Consider the following 8,057-nt stretch of genomic DNA (forward strand, 5'->3'; position numbering starts at 1 on the left):
CCCGAATGAACGATTATTCCAGGATACCATCTAGTGTCATGACACATCCTAAAATCCCCGATTGTACTCCAAATGTCTCTATACTTTTATTTTGTACTGTATTTAGTTACTCTTACTGTCTTAGAATCTTCAACAGGAGCAGGGTGGTGGTCAGAGTGGGCTGAGTCCTATTCTGGATATGCTTTGAAGGAAGAGCCAGCAGGGTTTACCCCAGGATTGCATGTGGAGAATGAGTCAGGGTGGCGTCAAGGTCTGACCCACGTGCCTAGAAGTATGGAGCCGCCTTAACGGAAAAGGGACGGGGAAGTAAGGCCATGGAGGGAGATGTGGCTGGAGGAGGTCAGGACCCGCATTCTGTATAGAGCAGGTGGAGATGTGTGTTAGATACCCAGATGTGGGTCTGGAGTTTAAGAGAGTTCTCAGCATACTCAAGCCACGAGCCTTGAGCCAGAGGAAAGAACAGTTCAGAGAGGAGAAGCCAGGTGGGGAGGAGGAAGGCCCACTCTGGGGTCCCAGAGCCCCATGAGGACAGGGTTTCTGGGAGGAGAAGAGCTGGTTAAGCCCTCCAGACACCTGGCACAGAAAAGGTAACTTAAAATCAGGAAGGCCTATAATCTAGAGCTACACTCAGAACCCTGCCCTGTGGGAATTCCGGTGGTATGGCCCCCCGCCCCCGCCAGGGGAGACCTTGGGAAAACCTCAAAGATGGAAGCCTGGAGATGGAGCTGCAGAACAGAGAACCCCAGACTTGCAGAGTGGGCTGAAGTCCCACTGGAAAAGGACCCATCACCCCCTTCCCACTGCCCCACTGCAGTCCCTCAGGGTCTCGCTTTGATGGTTAAAACTGACAGTGCACGAGGGACCTGTTTGTGGCTTAATGAGTGTGTTGTATAGAGATTAGGGTGAATCCTCAGTCTGCACTGCAGGAAGACGATGAAACCATCCTGTCAGACCTCACCTCGGCAGAGCTTGGGGAAGAAAAATTCCTAATGCTTCAGATGTATTTATGCAGCCTTTACATACGGCTTTCTGAAGTTGTAAATTGGAACTCCCAGCCCCCCATCCCTCCCTCCCCTGGCGAGTGTCACAAGGCCCTCCTTCCCTTTCGACCCAAGGCGACCTTCAAGGGCCCCTGGGTAGTGTCACAGCCTGTGATTTCCACGGGTTAAGGAACGGGCGCGGCGGTCCCCAATCTAACGTCGCGAACCCTCCGCCCGCTCCGCTAGTGAGTTCCCCTAAGGGACAAGCCCCGTTTTAAGTCTTAGGCCGGGGTTGCACTGTCCCGAGCACAGGCGCCCCCCCGAGGGGGTCTCCCCTGGTCGCCCCGCCTCCCCCAGCTCCTCGCCCCCCCTCTCCTCCTCGGCACGCCCCACGACTTGCTCATTACCCGACACGCGGGGCGGCGCTTCCCCCACCGCCTCGGCGCCGGGCTTGGAACGCGCGCCCTGCTCGGCCCCGCGGCCGCCCCGCCCCGCGCCTCCCCGGGGAGCCAGGCCTGGCGAGTGGAGTGTCGCGCGCTGGCGGCTCGGCGCTCGGCTGGCGGCGCCTGCCCACGTGGTGGTTTCCGGCGAGCTGGGCGCCGAAGGCAGCGGCCCGGGCAGCCCCCGCAGGCCGCCGAACCCGCAGCCATGTCCTCTCTGCTCGCCAAGGACGCCTACCTGCAGAGCCTGGCCCGGAGGATCTGCGCGCAGCCCAGCCGGGAGCCGCAGGCGCGCGGGCCGGGTAAAGGCGGGCAGGGGCCCGGGCGGCGGCGTTACGCCGTCTCCGTGCCTGGTGGGGGCGTCGGTCTGGGGGCCCGAGGGATTCAGCCCCGTCCGCCCACGGGACAGGAGGCTCTGGCGGGTGTGGAGGGGTGACCCTGAGGAATGGGGACAGTGGGAGGGGGCAGAAGACGGCTCCTGCCAGCGGGGCTTTACATGGCGCGGGTGGCGAGGCTCCCCTCGGGAAGTAGGTACCCAAGCAGGTGACGCAGAACCTGGCCGGCCGGGAGGAGGGCAGAGCAGCAGGGCCTGGCACGGAACTACCAGAAGGAAAAGGACCTCTCCTTTTCATACAAGAAAAAAACGTACCGATTATAGGAAATTAGAGAATTTAAATGAGTTTTCTCATTATTCAGTTACAACTTAGGCCTGTGTCTTTCTGTACCCTCTTCGATGAGTATATCTCACTTGTTGAAATAACTCGGTTTTATCCATTTTATGTATTCGTTTTATCCATTTAAAACGTGAACATTTTCTCCACCCAGTAAAATGAAAGCCCGTGTCATTTTTTATGGTTTTGTAGTAGTTTGTCATGTACCAATGTTATAATTTGACCCTGTGGGATATTTAGGTTTTCCTAGTGTTTCACCCAAAAGAACTGATGAACATTCTTTTCTTTTTTTTGGTATGATTAATCTACAATTACGTGAGGAACATTGTGTTTACTAGACTCCCCCCTTCACCAAGTCCCCCCTACATACCCCATTACAGTCACTGTCCATCAGTGTAGTAAGATGCTGTGGAATCACTAGTTGTCTTCTCTGTGTTGCACAGCCCTCCCCGTGCCCCCCCACATTATGTCTGCTAATAGTAATGCCCCCCTTGTTTTCCCCCTTATACCTCCCTTCCCACCCATCCTCCCCAGTCCCTTTCTCTTTGGTAACTGTTAGTCCATTCTTGGGTTCTGTGATTCTGCTGCTGTTTTGTTCCTTCAGTTTTTTTCTTTGTTCTTATGCTCCACAGATGAGTGAAACCATTTGATACTTGTCTTTTTCCGTCTGGGTTATCTCACTGAGCATAATACCCTCTAGCTCCATCCATGTTGTTGTAAATGGTAGGATTTGTTTTCTTCTTTTGGCTGAATAATATTCCATTGTGTATACATACCACATCTTCTTTATCCATTCATCTACTGATGGACACTTAGGTTGCTTCCATTTCTTGGCTATTGTAAATAGTGCTGCAATAAACATAGGGGTGCATCTGTCTTTTTCCAACTGGGCTTCTGCATTCTTAGGGTAAATTCCTAGGAGTGGAATTCCTGGGTCAAATGGTATTTCTATTTTGAGCTTTTTGAGGAACCTCCATACTGCTTTCCACAATGGGTGAACTAATTTACATTCCCACCAGCAGTGTAGGAAGGTGCCCCTTTCTCCACAACCTTGCCAGCATTTGTTGTTGCCTGTCTTTTGGATGGTGGCCATCCTTACTGGTGTGAGGTGATACCTCATTGTGGTTTTAATTTGCATTTCTCTGATGATCAGCGATGTGGAGCATCTTTTCATGTGTCTGTTGGCCATCTGAATTTCTTCTTTGGAGAACTGTCTGTTCATATTCTTCACTCATTTTTTAACTGGATCATTTGCTTTTTGTTTGTTGAGGTGCGTGAGCTCTTTATGTATTTTGGATGTCAACCCTTTATCAGATCTGTCATTCATGAATATATTCTCCCATACTGTTGAACATTCTTGAGATCAAATCTGTGTGCATACCCAGGATGAATTCTCACAAGCAGCCTGCTGGGGGAAGTATGTGGGTGTTTTCAGGGTTTTGATATGTGTTGCCAGCCTGCTAGAAATTTTGTGGTTCTGAGCTCTACACACAACAGCCTCTGGATCTTGTCCTGAGCCACTTTCTGGAATCGGAGCCTTTGCAAGACCTTCGTGCCTCCTGAATGGGTCACAAAGATTTTGATGTCAGCCCTTTCTTATTTTGTGTTTCAGCGGGCAAAACTCGAGGCTCGGAAGTTGTTGGGCCCCCAAAAAAGAAAAGGAAGAAAGCGCAAAAGAAATCCCAGGAGCCGGAGGTGAAGGCTGTGGAGTCGAAGGCCAAAGCCCTGGGAAAGAAGTCTCCAGCAGCTTCCAGAGCCAGGAAGCCAGCTGCAGCCAAGGACGAAGAGGCCTCCAGCTCCACCGGGGCCCCTGCAGGTGAGGGGCTTCTGGGATGTGTGGCAGCGCTGGCTGGGATCTGGAAATGTCACTCTCTCTGGTCATAAAAAAAGATGCCATCTGGCGCACGGGGATAGCTGAGACTTCCCAAAGAGCCAGCTTCTGGAGAACAGGTCACAGGGGCTCTGTGGGTGGATGGGCTCCCAGGAAGCGCACAGCGTGGTTGCAGGTCAGATGGCCCTGCAGTCTGGCGGAGCAAGGCCATGTCCCACTGGGGACCTGGAGCAGCTAGCCTTGGGGAGCTTTGCTGCCCTTAAGTCTCTGAAGGGGCGCTCTGAGAAGGGCTGACTTGTTCAGGGGGAGCCCCAGGCTGCCGAAATGGAAAGAAATGGGAGGTGAGTTTGGCGGAGCCTGTGGGAGGTGTTTTATAGCACCACACAAGGATGTGGTGTGATGCCATGTAGCACGTATCCTATCCCGGGTGATGTTTTGGGGGCCACACCAGGTGGAAGAGGTGCAGTGGAATTTACTGGCCCTGCCCTGCAGCCCCATGAGTGACCACGGTGCAGGGGACGGGGCAGTGCATGGAGACTCAGGAGTTGAAGCTGGGCCCAGGGGAGGGGAGGGGAGGGGAAGGCTGGGGGGGTCTCCTCTCCTCTCAGTTCTCTGACTCCTGCTTATAGATGGCCTGACCGCAGAGCCTGACTCTTTCTTTGCCCTGGATGTCCTGCGGCAGCGGCTGCATGAGAAGATACAGGAGGCGCGGGGCCAGGTAGGTGAGGGGACCTCTGGGTGCCAGAGTGCTATGTTTTCTGCAGCTGTTTCCCAGCTGTGCCTGGAGGAAAGGATCCGTTGGTGCTCTCTGTGGGATTTGCTCCAGCGTTGGTGGCCGCCATGGGCCTGACCAGCACTTCCATGAAACACGGGGCTGCCAGGAGGGCCTCAGTGCCTTTTCCTGCCCCTGCAGTGGGTCCTGCCAGGGCCCTAGCAGCTCTGTTCTTTAGACGTGCAGTGTAGTTCCTGTCATTAGGGGGAGCCTCAGTCCCCAGGGGCGTCATCCTCCTGCAGGCCATGCTGCCCTGTGGGCTCCTCTGTGGCTTTGGAGAGAGGCTTCGCCAGCCTCCCTTTGGGAAGCCACCTTGGCTAAACACCAAACTGGGCAGCACTCTGTCCCATCTAAGTGTCACGATGGCTTTGTGAGGTAGGCAGGGCCTGGGTGAGGTGACCTGCCCAAGGTGACCGCCCTGGGAATCGCTGAGACCTGAACTGGCCTTACTTTGCTGATGGCGCTGACCCTACCACCCAGCCACCACCCGCCCTTTCCCTGGGGACCTCCCCCCCGCAGGCCTCTTGCCGTATCCCCTAGCTTCTTTTTGCACTGCCCTCCCACAGGTTCAGGGACTAGTTCTTAAGGGGCGATGCAGGCTTTGGACCCTGCCCTTCTGCACGCAGGACCAGGCAGAGCTCTCTTGTTGGCCTGGATGGAAGAGTCCGTGGGCAGGAGCAGAGCCGGGCATGTTATCAGCAGAAGAGTGCTGCGGTCCGATTGGTTAGCTCTGTTTAGTTTCCGGCCCGACCCCAGGTGGTGGGGGGGTGGGGGGGTGGCCTAGCCACGCCCCCTGCCTTTTTCATCTGTAAAAGGGAGGACAGCCTCTCCCATGTGGGGTCATTGGGAGGTTCTCATGAAACCTGCCCTGGCTCCCGGAGGGTGTCTGAGCACCAGCGCCCATGGTTCTTACCGGGTGGTCCCCTTGCGTTCTGGGGAATGGGTCGTCTCGGGGGAGCACTGATCTCCGCGGGCCCTGCCCGGGATGTGCGCACGTGCCTTCCTGCCCTGACTCCACCTGCCAGGCCAGCGGCCCCTGGGCTGGGGGTACCTAATGAGTGAACCCCGTTTCCACCCAGGGCAGCACCAAGGAGCTGTCTCCAGCCATTCTGGAGAAAAGACGACGGAGAAAGCAGGAGCGGGACCGGAAGAAGCGGAAGCGCAGGGAGCTGAGAGCAAAGGCGAAGGTGGCGGCCGCAGTGGAGGCTGCGCAGCCGCCCCCAGGGGCGCCGCGCGAGGAGCAGCGGCCGCAGCCGGGGCTGCTCTTCAACAAGGTGAGACCCCCGCGCGTGGAGGCAACGTGGGCCCACAGCGCGGCGGGCGGTGCGTGGGAGGCGACCACTGACTCGGGTTGCGACTCCCCCCGAGGTGGAGGTGGGCGAGGAGGAGCCGGCCAGCAAGGCGCAGCGCAGGAGGGCGAAGAGGCAGAGGCTGAAGGGGAACTCGGCGCCGCTGGCGGGCAGGAACTACCGGCAGCTGCTGGGGCGCCTGCAGGCGCGGCAGGACCGGCTGGAGGAGCTGCGGCACCGGGACGAGCGCCAGGCGCGGGAGCTGGAGGCCAAGCTCAGGTGGACCGACCAGCTGCACAAGGCCGAGGGGGTGCGCATCCGCGACGACGCGCACCTGCTGCAGCGGGCCCTGCGGCGCAAGGAGAGGCGGCGCGCACAGCGGCAGCGCCGGTGGGAGAAGCGCACGGCGCACGTCGTGGAGAAGATGCAGCGGCGGCAGGACCAGAGGCGGCAGAACCTGCGCAGGAAGCGGGCGGCCCGGGCCGAGCAGCGCCTGGAGAGGGCGCGCAGGAAGGGCCGCGTGCTGCCCCAGGACCTGGAGCGGGCCGGCCTGGTCTGAGGCTGCTGCCCGGCCGCCCTCCTGCAGCCCCATGACTCCATCAGGGGCTTGGGGACTTCTGAGTCATGGGACTGCAGGCATTTCCCCGGGCCGCGAGACGGGCTCCTTGGTACAGCCTGGGTGCTGTCACCCACCTTGCAGGCTTGTGAGGGCTCGGGTCATGCGTGTGCAGGGCAGTGTTGAGAGTGGGGCCCAGACCTGAGAGCAGCTCCCATCCTCCTTGGAGGCCAGGAAGCTCCCTGGAAGTTTGCAGGGTGAGGGTCTTGGGGGTCCCTTCCCTGGCCTCTTCCTGCCCCACGTTCGCAGGAGGGAATGGCCCTGTCAGTCCAGAACTCCCCTGGAAGGGGTGGAAATTCAACCGTAGCCTGAGCCAAAGGAGGGGCCCACCCCATTGGTTAAGGAATTGCGTTATCCTAAGGGTTTTAGGAAGGGTCAAAATTACAAAGTTTAACATTCGTTAAAGATTCTAAGATCACCGCCAAGAGACAGTAAGTGCTAAACTAGGGGGAAGGAAAAACCAAACAGAACGGGGTAGGAAGAAGAAAATCTAGAAGAGGGTGTAAGAGCAAAAGCCTAGCACTGCTGGTGCTGAGTGGGAGGTGCAAAGAGACGTGGCAGGGTTACATCCCGACCGCCGACCGCCGGTGAGTGCAGACCGCGGCACTGGTGAGTTTTACGGTGTGTGGGTTACATTTCAATAAAGCTATCTATGAAATTCTTTTGACTAAACTCCGGTTAAGAAACATGACCGAAAGGAGGCTGGTTGCTATACAAGTAGGGAGAGCGGCCTTTATTTAAGACAAGGAGCGCTGTTCAGTAGCAAGAATATCGGCACCCAGGGGTTCAGTTCACCTGGAAGGTACTGCAGTTTTAATGTGCACCAATAACATGGCTTCAAATATACTTACTGGAAACTCACAGCTACAAGGAGAAATCACAAACAATTTAGATCCTCACAAATTGATACATGCAACAGACAAAAATCATGGATGTGGAAGATGTGGGTGATAGTTGATAAACTTGAGCAAATGGATGTGAAACAGTGTATCTGAGTGACGTGCACACTTGTAAAGCAAATGGGGAGCAATGATGGAAACAGCCCACTAGGCAAGTCATATTTCAGAGAACCAATGTCATAAAGTGTATTATGTGGCACAGCACAATTTAGTTAAAAAACAAGAGGTGATGGTTAAAAGTTCACATTTGGAAATTGAGAAACACTTCTAAATTAACTGTGAGTCAAAGAGTTCCTAATGGATGTTAGAAAGTAATTAGGACTGAACACTAATGAAAATGCTATGCATTACAGTGTGTGGGATGGAGCTGAGGCAGTGCTGGTAGCCTTAGAAGTGTTTGTGGTGGTGACTGGAATCCGCACAGCCACTGTATAAAGGGGAGGAGAGTTTATTCAGTCTTAACTGAGGACCATGACCAAGGATGACAGTTGATCAGAGAGCTCTGATCGTCGTCGTTTTCACAGACGGAGCCTGTTCTCACCGGCTGCACCACTTCGTG

General features: G+C 55.8%; 1 protein-coding gene across 3 annotated transcripts; it reads left to right on the top strand.

Annotated features, from left to right (window-relative positions):
- Positions 1-1,514: 1,514 nt before the first annotated feature.
- SURF6 (surfeit 6) lies at positions 1,515-7,260 on the top strand. 3 transcript variants are annotated; one of them, XM_073222143.1, is made up of 6 exons: positions 1,515-1,722; positions 3,704-3,907; positions 4,552-4,640; positions 5,261-5,417; positions 5,774-5,968; positions 6,063-7,260. In XM_073222143.1, the coding sequence occupies exons 1-6, from the start codon at positions 1,629-1,631 to the stop codon at positions 6,575-6,577; spliced, it is 1,254 nt and encodes a 417-aa protein (XP_073078244.1). In that variant the 5' UTR covers positions 1,515-1,628; the 3' UTR covers positions 6,578-7,260. The 3 variants fall into 3 exon arrangements, with proteins under 3 accessions (XP_073078244.1, XP_073078248.1, XP_073078253.1); XM_073222147.1 differs by having other exon boundaries at positions 1,516-1,722; positions 5,321-5,417; XM_073222152.1 differs by lacking the exon at positions 5,261-5,417 and having other exon boundaries at positions 1,521-1,722.
- Positions 7,261-8,057: the final 797 nt, after the last annotated feature.

Source organism: Manis javanica, chromosome 2 (genome assembly GCF_040802235.1).
Source record: "Manis javanica isolate MJ-LG chromosome 2, MJ_LKY, whole genome shotgun sequence".
NCBI classification, from domain to species: domain Eukaryota; kingdom Metazoa; phylum Chordata; class Mammalia; order Pholidota; family Manidae; genus Manis; species Manis javanica.

Bases quoted from the DNA above. Each gene is read 5' to 3' on its own strand.
- SURF6 (XM_073222143.1), top strand. From the start codon at position 1,629: ATGTCCTCTCTGCTCGCCAAGGACGCCTACCTGCAGAGCCTGGCCCGG. The intron at 3,908-4,551 runs GTGAGGGGCTTC...TCCTGCTTATAG, and splicing joins CTCCACCGGGGCCCCTGCAG to ATGGCCTGACCGCAGAGCCT. The intron at 5,969-6,062 runs GTGAGACCCCCG...ACTCCCCCCGAG, and splicing joins CGGGGCTGCTCTTCAACAAG to GTGGAGGTGGGCGAGGAGGA.